General features: G+C 42.9%; 1 protein-coding gene across 1 annotated transcript in view; it reads left to right on the plus strand.

Annotated features, from left to right (window-relative positions):
- Positions 1 to 634: 634 nt before the first annotated feature.
- hsd11b2 (hydroxysteroid (11-beta) dehydrogenase 2) overlaps positions 635 to 27762 on the plus strand; it is a 71315-nt gene continuing 44187 nt past the window's right edge. The window contains exon 1 of the mRNA XM_078544162.1: positions 635 to 1362. Coding sequence (XP_078400288.1) covers positions 1092 to 1362 — 271 coding nt within the window. The 5' untranslated portion in view covers positions 635 to 1091. The remainder of the gene's footprint in view (positions 1363 to 27762) is intronic.

Consider the following 27762-nt stretch of genomic DNA (forward strand, 5'->3'; position numbering starts at 1 on the left):
GTCAGGGGTGAGGTCACAGTGACAGCAGCAAAGGTCACTGAACAGATGACCTCAAGTAGTTTGGAGAGTGCGAGTAAATTTAGTTATATCAGGAGCTGAGTCATCCATTCCACCATATTTGAATTTACCTGCCTAGGAGTCGATTGCCCACCTCAGTTGCTAGAAGTTTTTTTACACTAAGAACAAAAAGCAGCAAGTATTGGAGTAAGAGGATTCTGCCTGTGGCTTTTTTCGTTCACTTAAAGGTCTCTGGGAAATTGTGTGTTTGTATGTCCTCAACATGAAGTCAGCTACAGCCTTTGTTGTTAAGCAATCTAGAGTGACAATGCATTTAACAGAAGAAAACGCCCTTGGAGTGTTCTTTGCAATTTAAAAGCGGATTCTGGAAGCTATTGAAACCGGAGTAGCAAATTAACTACGTTTTGCTGGGCTAATAAAATGCTGCATTCTCCCAGTCTCATTCCAGGATGTACCCCGATTCCCATCCCTCTTACAACCACTGGAAGCATTTAACCTTTCCTTGCACTCAGACTGGGAACTGAAGGACTGCCTTTTTGTTTAGAACGATTGAATGTTACACTTGAGCACATTGCACACTGTTGAATTTCTAATTAAAGATCGCCCTGAAAGTTCCTGTGTCCTTCGCAGATCTCAGTCTCAAGTGCCCAAGCTTTCTCCAACGATTTGTTGTTGTCCTCGAATCGCACTGTGACATCTACCACCGCTACTACTCCGTCCTTGACGGTACCAGGTTCAGTCTATTGGCAACTTTCCAACATGAAATGGCAGTCTGTTCTGTCAGCCGGAATTCGTATTTGTGTTAAACTTGGAAGCTAACGTACCGAAGGCAATATGCATTAGCAACGCCTCCAACTGTTGGCTCAAGATTTAAAATCGTCTGGACTCTAATCGTAAATTTCATACCGGACCTCCGAGGATTTTTTTTTAAAGTTTTCCTTAACTTTTAAGCTAGTGCATATTTCCATAGTCCCTCCCCCTTTGGGGCTACTCGCTCCTTTCGAACAGTATAAATACGGTCTTTGAATCAGTCGCGTCTTGGACCAGCTGCAAGTGTGCCTCTGCCAGAACCAATGGAGGGGTATTCCAGTTCCTTTTTAGCTTGTGTGTCTGTTATCACCGTGCTAGGCATTGTTGCTTTTCTGAGACTGGTGACGTCTGAAGCACAATTGACTCATCGCCTGATCATTTATGCGATTCTCCTTCTTGCCCTGGAGATGATCTGTTGCATGTATCTGGCAGGCTTGTCAGGGGTTCTGATTTTCACTGCAGCATGCTTGCTTGCCTTTCAGTCACTTTCCTCTCCTAAGTTATCTGTGCAGGGAAAGGCTGTGCTCATTACAGGTAAGAGGCACCCCGTTGCTGACTGAAAACGAAATAAATGCAAATGTATTGGGATTTTCTTCAGGTAGATTAAAAAAAATACTGTCAAATGTACTATCTTTAATTAGAAACGTATTATGTTAACAGTGAGAGCTTATTAGTTCACATTGTGAATGGACAATTTGAAGTCTTAGTATGCCTCAGAAGACCAGCGTTTGGAGTTCTGAAATGATAAAACATCTGTGTTGCATTGTGTACAACCTCTTAATGTCTGTGCCTTAGTCCCACAGTGGCAAAAATGTTGTGTTGTCTCAGACTCTTCCGCCCTCCGAGTGATGCTGCTATTTACCTGCGAAACTCCTCAGAGCTGGGACATTATGGAAAAATTTTCTATGCTGGAACTGTGGCACTGCTTCACGCTGTGTTTATACCTGTCTTAAATTACCCATATCCTTTGTTTAAAAACTACTTTAATGAATCGCTTTTAAAAAAAAGTTGGAATTTTGAATTTTAAAATACATTAATCTCTCCTGGCAATCACTTTGCAGATTTGGTCAAAACTAAACACAATTAAACTGGTCTGGTACCAGTCTGGAGTGCAGACATTGTGATTGTTATTTCAAAGAAATTATGATGAAATGGGATGAATGTTCATTTTGTATCTTTGAATTTTGAGTATTTTACAAGTTGAAGGAAAAGGGCTGGGGAATTTCCCTTAGTCAATGGGGAACAAAGTTTTAACATTCACCCAGATACAGATGTGATTCTCTCTCCTTTCCTTTCTCATTCTTCCTCTTCCTTCCATCCCCATCAATGCCCGAGGACAAGATGGCATAGTTTAAATAGATTGGCAGGGATCAGACACCATTGAATAGGGCACTCCCCTACTTCAGTTATTGAATTAACTTTTTTTTAAAATAAGTGCTTCAAGCCACTAAATGTTCTAACTCTAGCCTATTGGTTGTCTACAAATCGGCCTCATCCATTGGGTCAGGAATAGATGAATGGGCACTTTCCACATACAAAGAAGGGCATTTTGCCCCTTTTTTTGCATTTGTTATTTTAAATGAACAAGTTAAAACAGATCCATAATGATCAGATTTTGACAAATCTTGTCTACTTATAAATCCATGTTAGTTTTATAAGCTTATTCCACACAATAATGGGGTGTGGGGAGGTCGGCCATTCAGTTCCTCGTGCCTGTTCCACAATTGAATTTGATCATGGCTAATCTCTTTCCTAACGAAAATCTATTAAACTAAGTCTGAAATTTCTATTCTAGCCAGATCATCGCAGCCTTTTGAGAAGAGAAAATTCTAGATTTCTCACACACACTAGTGGCAGAGGTGTTTTTGGATATTACCTCTGAACAACTCAGTCTAATTTTATGATACTACTCCTTCCTTCTGGACTCTCCTACAACAGGAAATAGTTTCTATCAATCCTATCAAATCCTTTCATTATCCTAAACACCTCCAATTAGATCACCCTTTAACCTTCTATACTCAGGGGAATACGAACCTTTTCTACGCAAGCTGTCCTCATAATTGCAATTTAGTATAATTCTGCTGAATTTGTGCTGTGCCCCTCCAAGACTGTCACACTAGGGTGTGATGTCCAGAACTGAATGCAGTACTCAAGATACAGTCTAACCAGAGCTTTATACAAACGTAGCATAACTTTGACTGCCTGGGGTGGTTGGGGGAGGGGGGTGGGGTTGGTGTTGGCAGGGAAGACAGAATGTAATCCCCCTGTATTTTGTTTTTCAAAATTGCCATTGATGCTCTCCTTCAACTGCATAAGCAGCTCTGTTCATAAACCCTCCCATACTGATAAGTCATCTGCTGTCAGCAAGTTGATGACTAAGTAACATTGATTAACATAATGGTGTTCTGTTGTGACTGTGTTCTTTGGTGCTGGAAGTGTGCTACCAGGATATCGTAGATATCCAAGATTTTTGGGAGGGGTGGGGCACAGTGAGGGTGGTGGGGGAAAGTAATTCCAGATTGCCATTAGCACAACCAAGAATCACCTTAGCAACAGTTAAAAGTTCCACTGAGGAAAGGGTCAGATTAGGACAGACATTCTGCTTGCTGCTATGGGAACCACAGCTGTCACAAGCATTGTGCACCAGTTGTATCTTTTTTTTATAAATGTTTGCAGGGCAGCATAGCTCACCAAGCAGATAGCAGTATATCTTAAAGTGGTCCTGAAGTGACAGTTGTGCACAGATTCCACTCCTTTTAAAACACATGCAGTTCCCTTTGTTCACTTCATTCTAATTCTATGTGTTATTTTTATTTAAACCATCTTTCTCATCCATTTGATGTTTCAGAGCCAAGATTTCTTGTTGCTCCATATCAGCAGCAATGTAATCCCAGCAGATAGATTGCCTTTTATCTATTAACAAAATCATAAATGCACTCCAAAAATAAGTTTGCTATTCTGTAAGAGTTGTAACTAAAGTCATTCCCCCTCATCTCCCCCCACCGCCCCACAACCTCCCCAATCACATGTCATTTTAAATTGAAAGTCAGTAATGTGTCCTCTTACTCTTTTTCTTTTACTTCACTATATTCAGGGCTGTAATGCCAAATTTTGAGGTGCTGCTTTGTCCTGGATGGTGTCAAGCTTCTTGATTGTTGGAGGAGCTGCACTCATCCAGGCAAGTGGAGAGTATTCCATCACACTCCTGACTTGTGCCTTGTAGATGGTGGACCGGTTTTGGGGAGTCAGGAGGTGAGTTACTCACCGCAGGATTCCTAGTGTCTGACCTGCTTGTGTAGTCATAGTATTTATATGTCTAGTCCAGTTCAGTTTCTGGTCAATGGTAAAATGTTGATATTTTAAATCTACTATTACATTGTTTTCCTATGTATTAATCATTTGAGTCCCCAAATGTCAGTAAAACTATGCTTTTTAAGTGAAAAATATTAGTGCCAGTAGGCATTTTATTTTGAACCATGTGGTATTTTGAATTATTAGTCTTTAGCATAGCTAGAATTTCATTATGCAACAGTTTAATTATTTAATTCAAGCCTATTAAAATATGAATTACAGAAAACTTTCCCTACTTCCTACTTGGGGATGGTATATAGAGGGGCCACTGATTTTCTTGATTTATGTTAATAACCTAGACCTGGGTGTACAGGGCACAATTTCAAAATTTGAAGATGATGCAAGACTTGGAAGTATTGTGAACTGTGAGGAGGATAGTGATAGACTTCAAGAGGATATAGACAGGCTGGTGGAATGGGCAGACATGTGGCAGATTAAATTTAGTGTAGAGAAGTGTGAAGTGATACATTTTGGTCAGAAGAATGAGGGGAGGTGACATAAAATAAAGGGTGCAATTCTAAAGGAAATGCAGGAGCAGAGGGACCTGGGTGTATATGTGCATAAATCATTGAAGGTGGCAGGACAGGTTGAGAAAGCAGTTAATAAAATATACGGAATCCTGAATTTTATAGTTGAGGGCACAGAGTACTAAAACAAGTAAATTATGAACCTTCGTAAAACATTGGTTCAACCTCAACAGGAAGGATGTGAAGGTTTTGGAAAGGGTGCAGAAAAGATTTACGAGAATGGTTTCGAGGGCGATAGACTTCAGTTGTCTGATAGATTGGTGAAACTGGAGCTGTTCTCCTTGGAGAAGGGAAGCTTGAGAGGAGACTTGTTAGACAGGCTCAAAATCATGAGGGGTCTGGATACAAGATTCAAGGCTGTTGATAAACGAGAAAGAAAGAAGCTGAAGGCTATCCTGATTATGTGATCAAGAAGGGTGGGAGGAAGTTTGTGTGGAACATAAACACCAACATAGATGAGGTGGGCCAAATGGCCTGTTCATGTGCTGTAAATGGCCTGTTTATGTGCTGTAAATTCCATGTAAATCTGCCAGCAGGGAATACGAACATTATCCTGCATTTCACATCCTCAGGCCGTCGCTGCCAAAGAATTAATGTACAGTGGGCAAACACAGCAGGGTGTTTGGGGATATTGATGCTGCTTTTGATCCCAGGAACCTTGAGCTTCAGAGATTCTGAAATGCCTGTTCGAGAAAGTTGTGTGTAGGGAGTTGAAAGGTCTTTTTTTTTTTACAGTCAGGGAGCTGTACAGGAGAGTTACTGCTGTTGCTGCTGCTGCACATTGACTCAGAGACATTCAGCAACAGCAGTGCGACATCTGGGACCCCGGGCCCTCCCTTCCCTCCACCACCTCTGAACCTCCCCAGGATCCAGATTCACAGCCACATTGTGAGCTCTGGACATTCCAGCCAGCTCTTACCGTCCGGCTTGAACTCAAATTCCAGGAACTTGTGGCCAAACTTGCCCTTGTGCCCCACATAATAATTCAGGTAGAATTGACTCGACACGGTCCCCGTGTGGGCTGCCTCTGTGTCACAGGTCACGCAGCTCCATTTGGTTGCGAGAGGATTTCCCTCCAGTTCCGATTGTTGCCACCAATGAGCCAAATCTCCCTGCACATGTTACTCATGGAGACAAGTAGCTTCAATATTGGAGGCAGTGAGGATTAAAATCAACATCAATCTTAGATTGAAAATCCAGTCAGACAATTAATAGAGCGGATTCCAGTGAGATCAATGGAAAGAAAAATCAAGTGGAGCGTTTAATGGATGGCCAATCAGCAAAGGGGGGTTTACCATCCAGACACGTGAGAGAGAAAAAGATGAAATCCCACCTTTATCTGTTTTATGGCATTTCTTATAAAACTTAGTTCAGTGCATTTCAAATGCCTACCTACGTAGCAATATTGTTTAAGCCATTTAATGTCAATTAATGGGAATGCGAGAGATTCTTCTATATCTTATCTAGCTCTGCTTGACGATATGCGAGAGGGAAACTCCTCTTTTTATTTGTTCCTGAAACAGCCAATGGGAAACTGGCACCATCAGCGCGGGCTTCCCCGGAGTTCAAAAAGGCACACCCACAAATTCTTGATTTGAGCGTGTGTGGGCTTCCCAAAACTTGCAGTGGCATTGTGGCCCTTAAGAGTGACAAACATCTCAGCATTTGCCACTATAGGGACCACAAGAACCAGCCTATTTTTGCGCGATAGGGACTGCGAGGTCTGGCCCAATCATTATCTATGAAAATCAGGTCAGGACCAATGGGTTTTTGGGTAATTTTATGATTTATCGAAGGACGAAAAACACATATACTCAATAACTAAGCAATGGTTTCACAGAAAATGAGTAAGTGATATTACTCAATTATTTGGGGATGTTGTGTTTTGCCAATCCAGCCTTTAAATAGGATGTGCCAAAGGTAAAACAGAAGGCATTGGAAGTGGGGTAAAGCTGGAGCTGAAATTATGGAAAAGCCAAAAACCTTTCCATCGTTCTCTGGAAAATCGTGCCGACTGAAGAAACACTGAAGGGCAAACGCGTGTATTGATATAACCCTTTGTGTGTGTTTATGGTCACTCTCTGGAGATATCATCCAGTTCCAGCTGCTGATATGTGTGACTCATACTTAGTTTAGTATAAGTTGTTCCTACTGCTAATTTAGCATAGAGATCCTCAACCTTAGCAGCATTGTTTGCTGTTAGCTTATAGTCTCCACAGATCTGAATGGTCTGATCAGTTTTAAGACAAGGACTATAGGTGCTGCCCACTCTGAGAATTGAACCGGCTGCATGACACCCAGCCTCTCTAAATGGTTCAATTCGGTGCAAACCTTCTCCCTCCAAGCGCTTAGCACCGACTTTGCTTTAAAGAAACGAGGAGTTGCTTCCAAGTCAATGTAGATCTTAACCTGTAGGCCTTTGATTTTCCCCAGTTCATCTCGAAAACCTTGTCATATTTCTTTAGCAGCTCTGGCAGCCCTCCCACTCGGTAGCTAGAAAATCTCAGACCAATTTAGTTTAATTTCTTTCAGCCAATCACGACCTAGAAGACTTGGCCCTTCACCTTCTAATACCATCACTGGGAGTTGTGCTGTTTGGTGCTTATAATAAACAGATACAGTGGTAACACCTTTCATTTGGACAGCTTCGCCAGTATAAGTTTTTTTTTCAATTTGGCTTAAGTCTGCTCCAAATTCAATTGTTGAGTACCCTTGTTTAAATATTTGAAGGTGTGGTTGAAGCACCAGTGTCCACTTCCACCATTAAATGTTTTCTATTTACCTGCAGAGTAACAGAGATTGGCTCTGTCTTCCCTACTTTTGCATTAAATAGGGAGTTAATATCAGAATTAGTGGTTTCTGGCTCTTCCACATTATGTACTTTGGTTAACTTAGTTTGTTGCCTGGGAGTCTGTCTCAATCTTGCTTTACAATGCATAAGTTTGTGCCCTCTTTTGTGGCAAAAATGGCATTCCAACCCTTTAAAACAGCAAATTTCAAGAGTATGATAGCTTCCACATTGGTATCAATTCATTTTCAGATTTGCTGCTGAGCTGTTTCCTGTATTTATTTTACATTTTCGGGCAGCGGGAACTGTTTCCCGCTTCGTGGCAGAGTCCCAACATTTTGGTTCACACCCGGCTGTCTGTTCCCGCCCCAACTGGAAAACGGCGCCATTTTGTGTACCTTGTATAGCCTGCGCTTTGGCGCTTTCCATTGCGAGTGTTATTTCCAATGCTTTTTTTAAATCGAGGTTTACGTCAGCTAATAATTGTCATCGAATGGCATAATCTCGCACGCTGCAGACCAAACAATTCCTGAACATATCACTTAGGGCCTCCCCGAAATCACAAGTGTTCAGTCAGTTGTTTCAATTTTGCCATGTATGTAGCAATAGTCGCTCACGGGGCTCTAACCCTTGAATTAAACCTGAACCTCTGCATGATGACTGAGGGTTTGGGTTGAAAGCATCCCTGAATGAGGTCTACCAATTCACTGAAGGTCATCAAATTGAGGGTACTCGGGGCCATAAAACTTCAGATTAAATTATAGATTTTACTCCTGCAAGTGCATAAGAGAATTGCTCTCCTCTTTTCCTTCCCCGTTATTTTGTTTGCCTGGAAATCGAGCCTGAGGCATTCTACATATTGACATCAATCCTTTGCAGATGGTTCAAAGGGGTCAATCCTGCCAAAATGTGGCATATCTGGTGAGTATAACTTCCTTTTCTTCTGTTTAAACAAGATACCCTCAGTCGCTGGGCGAGGGACAACGCCGGACCCAATTTTTATCCTCATTGTCAACTTGTTATGGACTTGATTTTCCAGACAGGTTTCTCATTAGAAACATTGAACTTTATTTACAGGCTGCAACAGCAGTTACATGCTTCTGTAAAGCTCCACAACTAGATGAAGAACTCCCACTCTAATGTTCCCCATGCTTGGAGCTGATTTGTTCACACTGTCATGTGATACTACACAACACAATAAGTCTTTAAGGAATGTCGTGACTGTAGCTTTAAGCTACAATTACTACAGAGAGTCTGGTTTTGGACAGGCTGAGTTGACCCAAGAGTTCTTTGAGTTAAGAACGGGCATCTAAATGCCACAGGCAGCATTGGTAACTATCCGTTATGAACCCTATGAATCATACGGGGAGGCGGGGAGGTGGGGTGGTACATTACTGGACTAACCATTAAAGCCTCTAAATAGGAGGTGCTGGAGCCTTTACATGGAAAGATGGAAGCGAAGGAGCCTTTACTTTGTTCCATTTGTTGACTGAGCAATGATGATCAACCTACAGCCTAGTAGGCCTATTCCTGTAGTTGGATGAACTTTGCCAACTTTCTGGATGCACATTTTCTGACATTAGTGATGATTGATTGTAGTTTATTGTTAGTAGCATAAATGTTACAAAGAACTTTTTACAGCCATTCATGATGAGTGATTTCGATGACTATATTACAATTGATATAATATCTCAAGTCATTCAAAACTCTAAATTCGGTACATGTGATTTTATTTATGAAAAAATAATGTTAAAACTTACTTTTCAGGATGGCTTTTCGGTGGCGAACAAATCAGCCACCCTTTGTTTCACTTATTTTACAGACAGCAGTTCTCTTTGTGAGCGAAATTTCACATCATTTGGCTATAAAAGTTATGACTTTTGGTGAAGACGTGATTGTTGTGTAGCTTGCGAGAGCAATACACATGTCACATGTGAAGCAATTACCAAAGTGGCCTCAGCATTTCAACATTCAGTGCAGTTAGTATATGTAACACTGTCGAGGTTTTGCTTGTACGTGGTGATGACCTGCACGCTAGTCATGGAAAGCTTTTGGCCCGGGCTTCGGACTGGGCAGCGCTTGTCGGTGGGAATTGGGTTGAAACCCTTTATTTAACTCACAAGTTGGAGTTGCATCCTCCACCTCCTGGGTGTTACCACTGATGCCAAAAAAACAAACCTCTCCTTACACAAGGTCAGTGAGGATGAAGGGAATGGGGAATCTGGCACTTTGACCATTCCTGATTGACAAACTCCTCGGCCAATCGCACCTGTGGATTTGGCAGTGGTGGCAATGGGATCAGGCGGTGGGAGAACAGAACCTGTGCTGGATTCCACACATTGTGGTTTGCGCTGTAACATTGATTTAGTTGTGTCGTGCTGGGATTAAATATAAAACTCTGTTAAACCTGGTGACACGCCTCAGTTTTAAACAATGTTCCCCAAGTCAAGTGACAAGTCAAAAAAAAATTTGACTGGAGTCAGATTCAAGTCCAAGTCATTAACTTAAGTCAACCACACTACTGTTCTGCTGAAAATAGTAATTGGTGGAAATCTCATCAGCCTTTGAGGTTGCTCACATACAGTAACCAGGAGAAGGCCCCCCTTGCCATTCCTTAGTTACCTTGTGGTGTTTCCACATTTCAGTTCTATCGTCCTTGTTCTTCACTGCTTTCGTTGTGATCTTCTCCCTCCTCCCATTATGTTACTTTATTTTCCTTTGGGTCACTTTGGGAATTGTTTGCTTTCTCTCACTTGTCCCTGCATTGCATGTGTGTGACATTCTTCTCTGTTTCCTGAGTGACTGTGGAAGATCTACATCTATTGCCCTCCATTGCATTTTCCTTTTGATTGGTCAAAAGGACCAATCTATATACTTTCCCTATATGCAGCTCACTTTTTCTGTGTCTGTGCACCCTCCCCACTGTGAAAACTGCATGTTAGCACAAAATAATGTTGGTAGATTGCTGGGAGGGGCACTGGACCTGTTGTTGGAGTCGCTGTCATGGTTGCAACAATTCATCCTTCCATCTAAGGCATACACAATAATCGGGAATAAACTGCATAAATTGGGAAATGGAATGCTTGGGAAACAGCAATAGTCACTCGCATTTATATAGCACAGTTAAAATAGTAAAACACTCCCGGGTGCCTCGACATAGGAACGTAATCGGGAGAAACTCATTGTGAGGCCAGCGCTTGATAAATGACACTGAGACAAAGCAGATATTGGATTGGTGACTAAAAGCTTGGTCAAAAAGCTGGATGTTAAGAATAGTCTTAAAGGCGTCAAGGGAGAGGTGGAGAAGTTTAAGGAGTGAATTTCATAGATCGAGGCCTAGGTAGCTGGCAGTGATGGGGTGAAGTGGTTAATGGATTCAAAAGAAGACAGAGTTGGAGAAACAGATGGGCTGTAGGAATGGAGGTGGTGACAGAGATGGGGAGAGGTGAGGCCATAATCGAATTTGAACCAGAGGGTGAGAATTTTAAAACTGAGGCATTGGTAGGCAGGAGCCAGTGTAGGTCAGCGAGCACAGGGGAACACAGAGTGTGAACTGGACTTTGCTGCCCCTATCCCAACATGTACCGAGTTTTGAATGAACACATTTATGGAGAGTGGAAGGAGGGAGGCTGGTCAGTGTACATTGGAATAATTGCATCCAGAGATGACAATAGTATGAGGGATTCAGCATCAGATAGGCAGAGTTGGGCAATATTAATGGAGGTGGAAGAGGCTCAGAAGCTTGGCTCAGAATCTAGTAGAACCCAGGTCGTGAACCATCCAGTTCTGCCTGAACTTTTAGCCTGGGAGGGGTTGAGCCAACAGATCTATTTTCAACATGCATTCAACTGAATGGAATGGATTTTTTTAACATGTTGGCAATTAGATGCACTGAATGACAGCTATCCAATGGGATGAATATTTGTGGGGGATGTTTCACATAAGGATGGAAGAAAAGGAATATTTTCAGCATTAAGATTTTCTTCACTGTAAAGATTTCCTCCATTTTTTATAAATTTCAAGAAGGAAAATTAATGGCCTTGTTTCCATCCCTGATTCCTTCTTGTGGAGACCCTGCCTTTAATAACTAACTCAGAAGACAACACTGAGCTGTTGATGATGGACAGATTGAGTTTTAAGCCCACCCATGTTGGCTATTGATGCAGTTCTTATATCTTCAACTTCGAGAAACCCACTGATGATGGCCAGTGTAGGGGTATTTTTTTTTTTCTTTGTGTTACTATTAATGGTTTAAATTCTGCACTGGAATGTAAGCGCAGCAAACTCAATGCATTAGAACCCTCAATATTATATGAAGCTGCTTTTAATAGAAGTGGTTCTCCAATATAAACAAAGAACAGACAGCTGACACAATGCTGCATTCTTGTCTTAAGTTATTAATTGAAGGCTCAAGCGAAGTGCAAAAACCTGTCAACAAGTGTCACTTGGTATCATTTTTTCAAAAGAATTTGAAGCATGATGAAACCCAGAGATGAGTATGCTTTCTCCTTCATTCCTGTATCGTTTTTGTACAGCTATTTTGGTGTTGGCTTTTACTTTTGATATTATCAACACTTACAAAGCGCCATTGTTTCTGTCTTTCCTTAGGCTGCGTGTTCCCTAGTGGGCAAGATTTTTTTTGAAACTAATGAAGCTCATGTAAACTGACAAGAAATAACAAATAAAAAATCTCTGGCGGTTAAAAGAAAGTAAACAATAGCTGGAATAGGGAAATGGGAGAATTCTTCCAAACCCAACGCTTAGAATCTATGAGGATCACAGCTGAGTTCACTGAACATGCATGTTTATGTTGATAGCATTTGGAAGTGGGAACTTTTATTTCCATCCCCCTTTTTAGCTTGGGGATGCTGAAGCCAGCTGAGGTGTTTTGTGTCATTCCCAGGCAGGGATGAGCTAATGTAGCCTGGACAAGGATACAAGATGCTTCTGCTATGAATTATTCCACGTTCCATCTTTTGAACAAGTATGGCGGCTTTGACAATTATTTGAACATTATCCCACATCCTGAATATGAATTAGTGATTTCTCAAATTCTGCTTCAACAGATTTTTATTAAAAATAATTAAAACTGCTTTTTAAAGGGGCCAGACTGCACACACAAATGATGATAACATTAATGTATGCATGTTTTGCTTTTAAACAAAAAACAAATTTACTTCCTTACAAAGAAAATCACTTTACAGGAAGATAAGAATTCTGTAGATCAGTTTTGCACTCAGTTCAGTACATAGCATTCCAATTGTTGTTTTTCAAACTGAACAAGCATTTTTAAAAAACATTAACTCCTTTTTTTAAAAAAAGGATATTTGCAAAAAACATATGGTATTTTGGTATTGGGTGAGTGGGTTGTGTTGAATCAAGAGAATCTTGAGGGAGTGACCCTCAAGATCACTGTTGAAGTTTAACCCAGTAAATGAAATAAAATTTTGGGCCAATTGTCTTCCTGAAACTGAGCAACAGATCAGCTTCGGAGAATAAATAAGAACAGATTTTGGTGAGTCAACTTTTCAATAATAAGTGAGACGTGCAATCTGGTGCATACTTTGCACTATATCACAAGGCAGTGAAATTTCTGGGCTATGTCTGCAGCTGCTCTTGAAACTGTGTGACACTTTTAGTAAAAGCAATCTCCTTTCATTCCTGAACCATTTGAATGCAGCCCAGCCTAATGCAGTGACGATGGTCCCTCTTCACAGCTGCCTGGGCCCTTCACTGAAAGGCGGTTGTGTAATCTCAACCTGTTTCCAAGTGGGCAGGAGTCCACGGTGCAAAGCTGCCCATAAGTTTGCACTAATTGACAGTAAATTGGCAATTTTGCTTAGAGAGGCCTCAAAGATGGGCTAGAGTGAGAAATTGAAATATTGTTCTAGAAGGGCTATATTTCTCAGGCACTTTCTTTGAGTAGTGTAGGTGGACCTGAACTTTCAACACTGGCTGTCAAAAGCAGAACTGCTTCATTCCCCAGTACTGCTATACCATAGCACAATAGAGCTAAATACACAAGATAGTTAAGGTATAGGAAACTAGGGATTCTATTAGGTACCCATAGGAAATAAAATAAATGGAGTTGCTTTCTCTAACATTCTTGGTCATTTCCATCCTCCATGGAAAGCAACGATCCCAAACATCACAACCAGGCTCTCTTCTCCAGGTGTCAGCTGTGGGTCAGTCTCTGATTCAGAAGGTTGTGGGTTCAAGTCACACTTCACAGACTGGACGCAAAATCCAGATTGATACCTCGGTGATACAGAAGGAGTGCTGCAATGTCAGAGGTGCCATCATTTAGATTAGATGTTAAACTGAGGAACTGTCCCCTTGTGCAGGGAACAGATCCATTGGAGCTAGGTCAAAGAATATAGAAGTTACCTCCAGTACCCTGGCCTATACTTTAGTTCATTCACTCCCAACAAGATTCTCATCCTTGTATTCAAATCTCTCTATTCACTTCACAACCTACCTCAGTCAGTCTTCATGTGGACATCCTGCACCTCCAGTCTTTCCCAATTCTTCTATGGTTCCTCTGAGGACTGTAGTAAGAACCAAGTTCTTGGCACCACTGGTGGTTCAACTGCACAGGAAGGGAGGAGGAAGAGTGGAAAAGGTATAGTGGTAGGGGATTCCATAGTTGGGGGAGCAGACAGGCATTTCTGCGAATGTGGACAGGGTCTAGGATGTCGCAGCAGCTGCAGGATATTCTTCTGGGAGAGGGTGAACAGCCTGAAGTCGTGATCCACGTTGGTCCCAAAGACAAAGGTAGGAAAAGGGATGAGGTCCTGAAAGCAGATTTTAGGGAGTTAGGAAGGGAATTAAAAAACAGGACCTCGAGCAGCAATCTCAAGATTGCTCCCAGTGTCACAATCTAGTAAGCATACAAACAGGAAGATTGAGCAGTTCAACACGTAGTTGGAGAAATGGAGTAGGAGGGAGGGCTTTAGATTTGAGGTATTGGGACCAGTTTTGGGGCAGGTGGAACCTGTACAAGAAGGAAGGGTTGCACCTTAATAGGACTGGTATTAATGTCCTCGCGGGGAGGTTCACTAGTGCTGTTTGGGAGCACTTAAACTAGATTGGCAGGGAACCTGAGGGCAAATTCAGTGTGAAGAGGAGAAAAACTGGCAGTGGGAAGTAGAGAAGTATCAACTGATAATGAGGATATATCAGAAAGTAGTACTGAGTTTGATAGAATTAGAGCGGGCAATGGTAAGTTATTAGATGGGATTAGAGTAAGGGGAAAGTAACCCTGATTTAGGCTTTAATGTGCATGTATGTGAATGCATGGAGTGGGTTTAATAAGATTGGTGAACTACAGGCACAGGTCGACAAATGGAATTATATTATTGAAATATCAGAGACCTGTCTCAAAGAAGGGCAGGGCTGGGTGTTAAATATTCCTGGGTGAGGTGTTTGGAGAGACAGGAAAGGAAGAAAAGTGGGTGGGGGGGAGGTGGAGTGGCAATATTGATTAAAGATTAATTACGGTACTGGAGATACTGGAGAGAGAGGATGTTCCAGAGGGGTCAAGGATGGAATCTCTCTGGCTAGAGGTAAGGAATGAAAAAGGTGTAATAACAATGATGCGTGTACTATATAGACCACCAACCAGTGGAAGGGATGTAGAGAAACAAATTTATGAAGAAATTAGAGAGGTGCAAGAATTATTGAGTAATTATAATGGGGGACTTCAAATATCCAAATATAGACTGGAATAGGAATAGTACAAAGGGACAAGAGGGGCAAGAGTTCCTGGAATGTGTTCAAGATAATTTTCTGCAGCAGTATGTTTCCGGTCCAAAGAGAGGGCAGGCAGTGTTGGATCTGGTTCTAGGGAATGAGTTGGCTCAAGTGGATCAAATATCAGTTGGAGAACATTTAGGGAACATTGTATCATAAGGTTTAGATTTGTTTTGGAAAAGGCCAAAGATCAACCCAGAGCAGGGAGAACTAATTGGGGGGAAGCCAACTTCGATGGGATGCGAATGCATCTGAGCTGAGTGAGTTGGAATCAAACGTTGGCAGAAAAGATGGTGGCTGAACAATAGGCCACCTTCAAAGAAAAAGTATTGCAGGCAATGTCAAGGTATATTCCTTTGAAGGGGTAAAGTAGGACAAATAAATCCAGAGCGCTCTGGATGACGAGAGGGATAGAGCTGAAGGTGAAAAGGAAGAAGTGCGCATATGACAGATATCAGGTAGAAAATACAACGGAGAATCAGGATGAATATAGAAGGACCAGACGGGAAGTGGAAAACCTAATAAGAGAAGCAAGGAGAGAACATGAAAAGAGACTAGCAGTTAACATAAAGAGGAATCCCAAGATCTTCTATAAGCACATAAATAATAAAATGGTGGGAAAAGAGAGAGTAGGGCCGATTAGGTATAAAAAAGGGGCCTTGCATGTGGAGGCAGGAGAAATAGTGGAGGTATTGAAGGAGTACTTTGCATTTGTCTTTACAAAGGTGCTACCCTGGCCGAGGTGAGAGAGGAGATAACTGGTACACTAGAAGAATTTACAATCGAGAAGGAGGAGGTGATAGAAAGGCATTTTCATTTAAAATAGATAAGGTACTAGGACCGGATGAGATGCATCCAAGGGTATTGAAGGAATGAAAGTGGAAGTTGCAGAGGCACTAGTGATAATCTTCCAGTCTTTCTTAGACACAGGGCTGGTGCCAGAGGACTAGAGAATTGCGAATGTTATACCCTGTTCACAAAGGGGTGCAAGGATAAAACCAGCCATCACAGACCAGTCAGTTTGACTTCAGTGGTAGGGAAACTTTAGGAAACTCTAGTTGGGGACAAAATCAGCAGTCACTTACATGAGTGCAGGATAACTAAGGAAAGGAAGCCTGGATTAATTAAGGGAAAATCATGTTGAACTAACTTGTTGGAGTTTTTTGAGGAGGTATCAGAGAAGGTTGATGAGGGCAATGCTGTTGATGTGATGTATCTGGATTTTCAAAAGGCATTTGATACAGTGCCACACAACAGACTTGTGAGCAAAATTCCAGCTCATGGAATAACAGGGAGCGTAGGCACTTGGATAGGAAATTGGCTGAGTGACAGGAAACATAGAGCAGTGGTTAATGGATGCTTTTCAGATTGGATGAAAGTTTGTAATGGAGTTCCTCAGGGGTCAGTGCCGGGATCCTTGCTCTTCCTGATATTTATATATATTTATATATATATTTATATATATATATATATATATATATGACCTAGATTGTCCAGGGTATCGTTTCAACATTTGCAAATGATACAAACATAGGAAAAATTGTCAACTATGAGGATAGTCTTGAACTTCAAAAGGGCACAAACATGTTGGTGGATTGGGCAGGCAAGTGACAGATGAAGTTCAATGCAGAGAAGTATGAGATGATTCATTTTGGCAAGGAAGAATATGTAGAGACAGTATAAAATAAAGGGAGAAACTCTAAAGGAGGTGCAGGAACAGAGGGACCTCAGTGTATATGTACATAAGTCATTGAAGATGACAGGGCAAGTTGAGAGGGCAGTTAATAAAGCACGTAGTATCTTAGGCTTTATAAATAGGGCATTGAGTACAAGAGTAAGGAGGTAATGATGAATTTGTATAAGACACTAGTTAGGCCTCATCTGGAGTACTGCATCCAGTTCTGGGCGCCATACTTGAAGGATGTGAAGGCATTGGAGAGAGTACAGAGGAGATTCACAAGAATGATTCCAGGGATAAAGAACTGTAGCTATGAGGATAGAGGTTGGGACTCTTTTTGCCTTGAGAAAAGAAGGCTGAGAGGAGACTTGATAGAGGTATTCAAGATTCTGAGGGGTATGGACAGGGTAAACAGTGAGAAACTGGTCCCACTCAAGAGAACATCAAGAACTAAAGGGCACAGATTTAAAATAATTGGCAAAAGAAGTAAAGTGATGTGAGGAAAAATTTTTCACCCATAGGACGTTTGGAGGAAGTCTTGAATGAACTTCCTGAGAGGGTGGTGGAGTCAGGTTCAATTGAGGTACTCAAAAGGGAATTGGATGCCTATCTGAAAAGAGAATGTGCAGAGTTATGGGGATAAAGCAGAGGAGTGGGGCTAGGTAGAATGCTCTTTCAGAGAGTCAGTGCAGACTCGATGGGCTGAATGGCCTCCTTCAGCACTGTAAAGATTCTCTGATTCTGCCATGTCATCAGCTCTACTTTTGGCTACCATGGTTAGCCCTCTGAACTGTTTCCCTAAAATCCACCAGTTCGCTGTTTACCCTCTCTGCTTTCAAAATCCTTCTTTTCCTTGACTGTATGCCTGCTTCCCTCCCTAGTTCCCATTTCCCCCTCTCCTGCTTTATCTCCACCTTCTTGCTCCATCCGTTCTTGATGAGCTTGGACATTTGATTCAATCTGTAGGAAGCCTGAAAATGGAACAAAATCAGAAATTGCTAGAAATACTCAGCATGTTGGGCAGTATTTGTGGAGAGAGAAATAGAATTAATGTTTCCAGTAGATGACCTTTCATCAGATCTAGGAAAGATTAGAGATGTAATAAGTTTTAAGCAAGTACAGAGGCAGGGAAATGGGGGAAGGTGAAAGACGGAGAGGGGATGAAAAGAAAAGTTCTGTGATAAGGTGGAAGGCATGAGAGATTAAATGACCGAAAGGGATGATAGTGCAAGGCAAGAAAAGGTGGTAATCGGACAAGCAAAGAAACAAAACATAGGGTCCTTCCATCCTTGGATCATGACCACACCACAACATCAAGCCATTGTTTCCAAGGCTGTCACTGGCCTCGTATCCTCTGGCGATTTTCCCCTCAACTGCCTACAGCCGCTCTTATCTCCTTCTCAAGATCCACAAATGTGACTTTCCTGTCAAATCCATCATTTTATCCTACTCCTGCATCACAGAACTGATTTTCTCTCTCTCAACGCTCTCTCCCCTTGCCCAGTCTCTCCCCACTACATTCGTGAATCCACTACATTCCCCACTACACTTCTGATGCCCTCATCACGTTAACAGTGCAGTATATTGGCCATAACTGTCTCCTTTTCAACATATACTTCCAGTTCCTCTAAACCTCTATCCCCCTCCAGGATGGTCTGGGAGCTCTCCGTTACTAGTTCTCATCCAGCATCACCCTCCTCAGCCTGACTGAACTTGCTCTCACATTGAACAACTTCTCCTTTGAGTCCACTCAAATTTTTCCAAATACAACTTGTTGCTTTTGAAATCCATGTGAGCGCTAGTTGTGCCTGCCTTTTCATGGTAGTTCGTTCTCTGTCCCAGTATGACTCGGGTTCGCACCTAGTACTGACTGTGTATGTACCAGTATCAGTGTCAATTCCAGCTCTCACCCTGTAGTGGAAAATTTCATTAACTTTGTTTCCAACTTCCACCCTTCCCTCCAGCTTCACATGGTCCATCTCTGACTCCTCTCTTCCCTTTCTGAACTTTGTTAGCATTTTTTGGGATAGGTTATCAACCAATATCCACTGTAAGCCCGCTGATTCCCACAGCCATGATTACACTTTCACCCACCCTTTTTGTAAGGACTCAGTACCATTCCCCCATTTCCTGTCTCTGCTGCATCCTTTTGTTTCATGATGCCACCTTTTATGCCAGTACTTCCAATATGTCTTCCTTTTTCCTCGACCATGGATTCCCACTGTTGGTTGACAGGGCCCTTAACTATGTCCGTTCCCTTTCCTGCACTTTGGCTCTCACCCCTACATCTCCTTTCCAGAATCACGATGGGGTTCCCCTTCCTCCCAACCAGCCTCCACATTCAAGGGATCATTTTTCACCTTGTGATGCTGCCATCAGACACATTTTTCCCTCCATTTTCAGCATTCTGAGGAAATTATTCCCTCCATGATAACCTGGTTGTCCTTGATCACCTGTTTCTCTTCCATGCAAGCACAGAGACACAACATCTGCCCTTTAGCCTCCTCCCTTCTTGCCATCCAAGGCCCCAAGCACTCCTTCCAGGTGGAATAGTGCTTTATTTGTACTTTCAATTTCATATACTATTGGCTCCTCACAATGTTGTCTCTCCACATTGGGGAAGTCAAAGGCAGATTGCATAACCGCTTTGCAGAACACCTCAGTCCACAAGCATGACTCTAAGCTTCTGGTTGCCTATCATTTTAATTCTTCACCTTGCTCCCACCCTGACCCCTCTAGTCTTGGCCTCCCTCAATGATTTTTTAAAATTCATTTATGGGATGTGGGTGTCACTGGCTGGGCCAGCATTTATTGCTCATCCATAATTGTCCTTGAGAAAGTGGTGTTGAGCTGCCTTCTTGAACCGCTGCAGTCCATGTGGTGTAGGTACACCCACAGTGCTGTTAGGAAGGGAGTTCGAGGATTTTGACCCAGTGACAGTGAAGAAACGGTGATATATTTCCAAGTCAGGATGGCGAGTGGCTTGGAGGGGAACTTCCAGGTGGTGGTGTTCCCATGTATCTGCTGCCCTTGTCCTTCTAGATGGTAGTGGTTGTGGGTTTGGAAGGTGCTGTCAAAGGAGGCTTGGTGAGTTCCGGCTTGGTGAGTTCCTGCAGTACATCTCGTAGATGGTGCACACTGCTGCCATTGTGTGTCGGTGATGGAGGGAGTGAATCTTTGTGGATGTGGTGCCAGTCAAGCAGGCTGCATTATCCTGGATGGTGTCAAGCTTCTTGAGTGTTGTGGAAGCTGTACTCAGCCAGGTAAGTGGAGAGTATTCCTTCACACTCCTGACTTGTGCCTTGTAAATGGTGGGCAGGCTTTGGGGAGTCAGGAGGTGAGTTACACGCCACAGGATTCCTAGCCTTTGACCTGCCCTTGTAACCACAGTATTTATTTGGCTAGTCCAGTTCAGCTTCTCGTCAATGGTATCCTGAGGATCTTGATAGCGGGGGATTCAGCAATGGCAATGCCATTGAATGTCAAGGGGCAAGGGTTGGATTCATTCTTGTTGGAGATGGCCATTGCCTGATACTTGTGTGGTGCGAATGGTACTTGCCACTTGTCAGCCCAAACCAGGTCTTGCTGCACTTGGACATGGACTGCTTCAATATCTGAGAGTTGCAAATCATGCTGAACATTGCACAATCATCAGCGAACATCCCCACTTCTGACCTTATGATGGAAGGAAGGTCATTGATGAAGAAGCTGAAGGTGGTTGGGCCAAGGCACTACCCTGAGGAACTCCTGCAGTCATATCCTGGAGCTGAAATGACTGACCTCCAACAACCACAACCATATTCCTTTGTGCTGGGTATGACTCCAAGCAGTGGAGAGTTTCCCCCCTGATTCCCATTGACTCCAGTTTTGCCAGGGCTCCTTGATACCACACTCAGTCAAATGCGGCTTTGATGTCAAGGGCTGTCACTCTCGCCTCACCTCTGGAGTTCAGCTCTTTTGTCCATTTTTCAACCAAGTGGCCCTGGCAGAATCCAAACCGAGCATCAGTGAGCAGGTTATTGCTAAGCAAGTGCCACTTGATAGCACTGTTGATGACCCCTTCCATCACTTTACTGATGATCGAGAGTAGGCTGATGGGGGGGTAATTGGCTGAGTTGGATTTGTCCTGCTCTTTGTGTACATGACATACCTGGATAATTTTCCACATTGCCAGGTAGATGCCAGTGTTGTAGCTATACTGGAACAGTTTGGCTAGGGGCGCAGCAAGTTCTGGAGCACAAGTCTTTGTTACTATTGCCGGAATATTGTCCCGGCCCATAGCCTTTGCAGTATCCTGTTCCTTCAGCCGTTTCTTGATACCACGTGGAATGAATCGAATTGGCTGAAGACTGGCCTGTGTGATGCTAGGGACCTCCGAAGGAGGCCGAGATGGATCATCCACTCGGCACTTCTGGCTGAAGATTGTTGCAAATGCTTCAGCCTTATCTTTTGCGCTGATGTGCTGGGCTCCTCCATCATTGAAGACGGGGATATTTGTGGAGCCTCCTCCTCCAGTGAGTTGTTTAATTGTCCACACCATTCAGACTGAATGTGGCAGGACTGCGGAGCTTAGGTGTAATCCGTTGGTTATGGAATCGCTTATCTATTATTTGATGCTTGTGCTGTTTGCCATGCAAGTAGTCCTGCATTGTAGCTTCACCAGGTTGACTCCTCATTTTCCGGTATGCCTGGTGTTGCTCCTGGCATGCCCTCCTGCACTCTTCATTGAACCAGGCTTGATCCCCTGGCTTGGTGGTGATGGTAGAGTGGGGGATATGAGGTTGCAGGTTGCAGTTGAGTACAGCTCAGCTGCTGCTGATGGCCCCCAGCATCTCATGGGTGCTCAGCCTTGTGTTTCTAGACCTGTTCAAAATCTATCCCATTTATCACGGTGGTAGTGCCACATAACAGGATGAAGGGCATCCTCAATGTGAAGACGGGACTTCGTCTCCACAACGACTGTGCAGTGATCACTCCTAATGATACTGTCATGGACAGATGTGTCTGCGGCAGACAGGTTGGCGAGGACGAGGTCAGGTGTGTTTTTTGCTCTTGTTGGTTCCCTCACCACCTGCCACAGACCCAGTCTAGCAGCTATGTCCTTTAGGACTTGGCCTGCTCGGTCAGCAGTGGTGCTACCAGCAGGAGCTTTCCTTGCCCATGTTTGACCTGATGCTGAGAATTTTCATGGGGTCTCATGGGATCAGGTCAAACACAGGCAAGGAAACTTTATGCCAAAAAAGTGCAATTTAAGCTCAAGGAACAGCACCTAATCTTTCAGTCAATTTGCAGCCTCTTGGACTCAACATTGGCATTTGGAAATTTCAGATCACAAGCATTGCTCTTATTTTTCCTTTTTTTGGGTGGTAGCTGTTGATGATTCTGTAATATGCCTCCATGAGATTCTTCCGTTTTTTTTACCTGTCCTGCTAACATTCCCTTTTGCTTTGCACCATTATCCCTTTTGTTACTTAATCTCTCCTGGCTTTCCACCCTATCACAGACCCTTGCTTTTTTTGACCTCCATGCGCTGCCCCCACTTCTTCCCCTGCCCCTGTACTTGCTTAAAATCTGTTACATCTCTAACCTTTTCCAATTCTATTGAAAAGTCATCAATTTCTACATTAAAACATGAGCTCTGTTTCTCTCTCCATGGATACTGCCATGTGTATTTCCAGCGTTTTCTGTTTTCATTTTGGAAGTTTTGTTTGTTGTTCGATGTCTGCCTTGTTCAGGTAGGAATTTGGGTATGCATGGGTGCATGTTTTTCTTTGACTCAGTTCTCTTCAGGCTTTTATCATTTGCAGCGTGGGCATTTACATCATTGAAGAAATCATCATGTGAAATTTGAACAATTATCCTTCATGTTTTGTATATGTTAAGAGAGGTGGAGTCATTGCCCATTGCTGCATTGATCTCCAAGGCTCCTCCAGACTTTCAAATGATCCAGACTCTGACGGGAGTTCTAGTCGATAAATTCAGCCCTTCCCAACTACAGGACTGAGCCAATTAGTGTAGCAACAGGGCAGTAATTTATTGCTGCAGATTAAGGCCCATCATACAATCACTTCAACCTATTAAATAAAATAAATAAGTTCTCAAATGTCATGCTTATCTTTGTGGCAGCCCAGTCACAAAATAATTTTCTTCTTTTCACAGGAACATTTGTTTAAAATAGTCTGTGGCAATCCAGCTTTTCTTTTTATTCCTTCTTGAGATGTGGGTGTCGCTGGCTAGGCCAGCATTTATTGCCCATCCCTAATTGCCGTTGAGAAGGTGGTGGTGATCCGCCTTCTTGAACCGCTGCAGTCCTTGTGGTGTGAGGACACCCATAGTGCTGTTAGGGAGTTCTAGGATTTTGACCCGGTGACAGTGAAGGAACGGCGATATATTTCCAAGTCAGGATGGTGTGTGGCTTGGAGAGGAGCTTGCAGGTGGCGGTGTTCCCATACTTCTGCTGTCCTTCTCCTTCTAGGAGTAGAAGTCATGGGTTTGGAAGATTCTGTTGAAGGAGCCTTGGTGAGTTTCTGCAGTGCATCTTGTAGATGGTACACACTGTTGCCACTGTGTTGGTAGTGGAGAGGGTGAATGTTTAATATGGTGGATGGAGTGCCAATCAAGAAGGCTGCTTTGTCTTAGATTGTGTCAAGCTCTTGAGTGTTGCTGGAGCTTTACTCATCCAGGCAAGTAGATGGTGGACAGACTTTGGGGAGTCAGGAGGTGAATTACCTGCCACAGAATTCCCAGCCTCGGACTTGCTCATGCAGCCACTGTATTTATATGACTGGTCCAGTTCAGTTTCTGGTTAATGGTAACCCCCAGGATGTTGATGATAGGGGATTCAGTGATGACGATACCATTGAATGTCAGGGAGAAATGGTTAGCTTTTCTCTTAATGGAGATGGTCATTGCCTGTCACTTGTGTGGCATGGATGTTACTTGCCACTCAGCAGCTCAAGCTGAATGTTGCGCAGATCTTGTTGCATATGGATACAGACTGCTTCAGTATCTGAGAAGTTAACTAGTGGTACTGAACAGTGTGCAATCATTAGGCAACATCCTCATTTCTGACTTTATTTTGGAAGGTCACTGATGAAGCAGCTGAAGATGGTTGGGTCTAGGATACTACCCTGAGGAACTCCTGCAGTGATGTCCCGGAACTGAGATGATTAACCTCTAAAAACCACAACCTTTGCGCTAGGTATGACTCTAACCAGTGGAGAGTTTCCCGCCTGATTCCTATTGACACCAGTTTTTCAAGGGTTCCTTGATGCCACACTCAGTCAAATGCTGCCTTGTTGTCAAGGGCAGCCACACTCCCCTCACCTCTGGAGTTCAGCTCTTTTTTTGTCCATTTTTGAACCAAGGCTGTAATGAGGCCTGGAGTCGAGTGGTTCTGATGGAAACCAAATTGAGCATTTAGCAGGTTATTGCTGTGTAAGTGCCTCTTGATAACACTGTTGATGATGCCTTCTATCACTTGGCTGATGATTGAGAGTAGACAGATGGGGCAGTAGTTGGTTGGGTTGGATTTGTCCTGCTTTTTGTGGACATAACCTACGTGAGCAATTTTCCACATTGTCTGCCTGGTAAATGCCAGTGTTGCAGCTGTACTAGAAGAGTTTGGCTAAAGACAGTGATAGTTTTGGGGCACAAGTCTTCAGTGCAACAGCTGGGTTGTTGTTAGGGCCCGCAGCCTTTGCAGTAGTAGTGCTAGTTCATGTGGAGTGAGTCCATTTAGTTGAAGAATGGCATCTATGATGGTGGGGACCTCAGGATGAGGTCAAAATGGATCATTCACTTGTACTACTGGCTGAAGATGGTTGCAAATGTTTCAACCTTGCCCTTTGCTGGGCTCCACCATCATTGAGGAATGCGATGTTCATATAGTTTTCTCCTCCGTTTAATTGCTTGCTTACTGCAAGTGGGAGGACTGCAAGCTTTGATCTGATCCGTTGGTTTTAGGAACACTTAGCTCTGTCCATCGCATGTTGCTTCTGCTGTTTAGCACGCTTGTAGTCCTGTCTTGTATCTTCACCAGGTTGACACCTCATTTGAGATCTGCCTGCTGCTGTTGCTGGCATGTTGTCCTGCACTCTTCTTTGAACCAGGGTTGGCTCCCTTGCTTGATGGTAACAGTAGAGTGGGGGATATGCCAGGCAATGAGGTCACAGAATGTGGTTGAATACAATTCTGTTGCTAATGGTCCACAGCGTCTCGTGGATATTTGGTTTTGAACTGCTAGCTTTGTTTAAAGTCTATCCCATCTACAATGTAGTTGTGCCACACAACACGAGGGAGGATGTCCTCAGTGTGAAGATAGAACTTTTTATCTATACAAGGACTGTATATAAAACACCATTGATTGGTGGGACTCTGGTTTAATACCTGCCTCCCGTACCACCATGGCTTGGGTAATAGGAAGAGGATTTGGGGAATTGTTATCCCTAAGCTACCTGCCTACCCTTCCTGGTGGTCAGTTTTGGCTGGAAGCTGGATAGGTGCTAACTCTGCCTGCTGTTGGTGCACAGCTTGGAAGGGATTTCATTTGTATTCACTGGTCAGCATTTGGTAGTTTAATATAACTTTAGTACAAAAGTAAAAGCATGTCACCAGCATGTGCCAACTGTCATTTCTTGTCAGTTATTTTTAATGTGGTGAAATTGATAGGAAATATGATTTATTTTTATAATTCTGACTTGTACCTTTGTTTCTCCAAAGTAATTGCTAGCAGAATCCTGTGGTATATTTTGACATGCAGTTTCTGTGATGTATTCCTCGGGTTTGTGCTGAATTCAGAGTCACTTCATCATACTAAAACAATTAATGCATTTAATTTCAGTTTCTTCAACAGCTATCCTCACACTGGCTGCCAGTAGTGCAGGAAATCAATGGCAGATTCTTCGTCTCCAATTCTTTGGGGAATAAACTTTCTATTGACATAATACCCAGGTGAAGATTTATTCCATATGAATATTTTTTAAATGTCTTTTATTTTCATTGAAATCCTACAGGAACTGGTGGAGGCGGTGGAGATCTCACACAGACAAAGATACACACGCACGCACACGCACACATACACACAGTTGATATACGGCCCAAAAAATACATGGTATTAAAGGAAAGGGAGACATGTTAAAGTTGATAAGGTTGCTGGTTCAGTCTGAACGTGATTTGCACTGTGTAAGATGATGCAATCCCTTTTGCGGGAGGTTTGAGGTTCATGCATACAGCAGCCACTAATGCTGTTCACAAGCTTGTAAACTGGTTAGGAGCCCTGGCGTAACTCGCATTCTGTGCAGATGTACATATCAAATCCTTGTTTGTACAATATGTTAGAACAGGGCAAAGGGCATCAACCAATCTTGAACCAGCATTGCTGATAGATGTCGACCCTAATTTCTTTATTAAATATTTCATAGTTGCATTGGGAAATTTTAGGTTGCCACCATTTCTGGCGAGCTATCCCAGAAAGGACCAACACTGGGAAGCTGTTCTATGTGCAGGTGATGAGAGACTTCCCAGCTAGTAGTGTGATTTCAGTGGGTCTGAGCACCTCTGGATAGGCCCTTGGACTGGTCTGAAGTCACAGTGCCCATTGTTTACTGTGGAGCTACTTTTGTGCATAATTGTCAACCCTTCCATTGTCAACATCGTTTAAACCAGCCTGGTGGAGGAATACATAGAAAAAAGCATTTATATGGTGCCTTTTGTGATCCCTAGATGTCCTAAAGTACATTTTTACAACCAATTAAGTACTTTTGAAGTGTAGTCACTCTTATAATGTAGGAAACATGGCAACCAATTTGTGAACAGAAAGCTCCCACAGACAGCCATGTGATAATGACCAGATAATCTGTTTGCGATGTTGACAGGGATAAATATTGGCCAGGACACTGCAGGTGACTCCCCTGCCCCTCTTCAAAATAGTATCAAGGGTTCTCCACCTGTGCGTGCCGATGGGGCCAATGAATTAAAAAGTGCTCCCCTGTAGTTTCCTCTTCTTTCCAGTTGATCAAATGAGGGAAGTAGTGCAGTCCATTGATTCATTTATCAGTCCAGACAGAAACTGCAAACAATTACAGTAGTTGGTAATTGAAATGCACCAGAGATCACCATGCACCCTGCTTCCAGGAGGATGGTAAGCACCTGTGCCTAGGTGTATTAGAAAATATTGGGGTAGTTTGGGGGATGGGGGGGGGATCTTCTTTAAATTAATGACTGGAGGACCATGGGGTGTTAGCCAGAATACTTTTGTTTTGCTTCTAGGGCTATAACCATGGTGCTGAGATTATTTAAGGATAAACATTTACCCTTATGAGTAATTGAGTTAGAATGTGAGAACAAAGACATTGGGGCAACAGGGCTTGGGAAAGAGGTAAAGACAATTTTCATCTCTGGCAGTGATTGATGTTGAATGGCTGCAATGAGGATTCTCCCAGACGATGTGAAGTTGAAATTGCTTCCCAGTCGAGTTCTGGTTCTTGGATGCAAGGGGAGCAAAAAACAAAGTAAACTGCATACCATTTAAAAAATCTGAAGCAAAAACAGATCATGCAACAACAACTTATATTTGTATACTGCCATTAGCATAGTAAAACGTTCCAAGCTTCACAGCAGCATAATCAGACAAAAGAAAACACAATGGCTCAGGCATCTGAAGTGAGCAGTTAAATGGCCAAATAGCCTCTTCTCTTTTTTTTTTGCGCTGTGTCAGTATATGTCTCACTATAATTCCAAACACAGTGAAGAAAACTTCAGTTTTGAAAGCCATTTGAGTCATCTAACAACTTGCACTGATGCACAGGAAGAACAATTGCTTCTGCTTATCAATGCTT

This window comes from Cetorhinus maximus, chromosome 6 (genome assembly GCF_964194155.1).
Source record: "Cetorhinus maximus chromosome 6, sCetMax3.hap1.1, whole genome shotgun sequence".
NCBI lineage: Eukaryota > Metazoa > Chordata > Chondrichthyes > Lamniformes > Cetorhinidae > Cetorhinus > Cetorhinus maximus.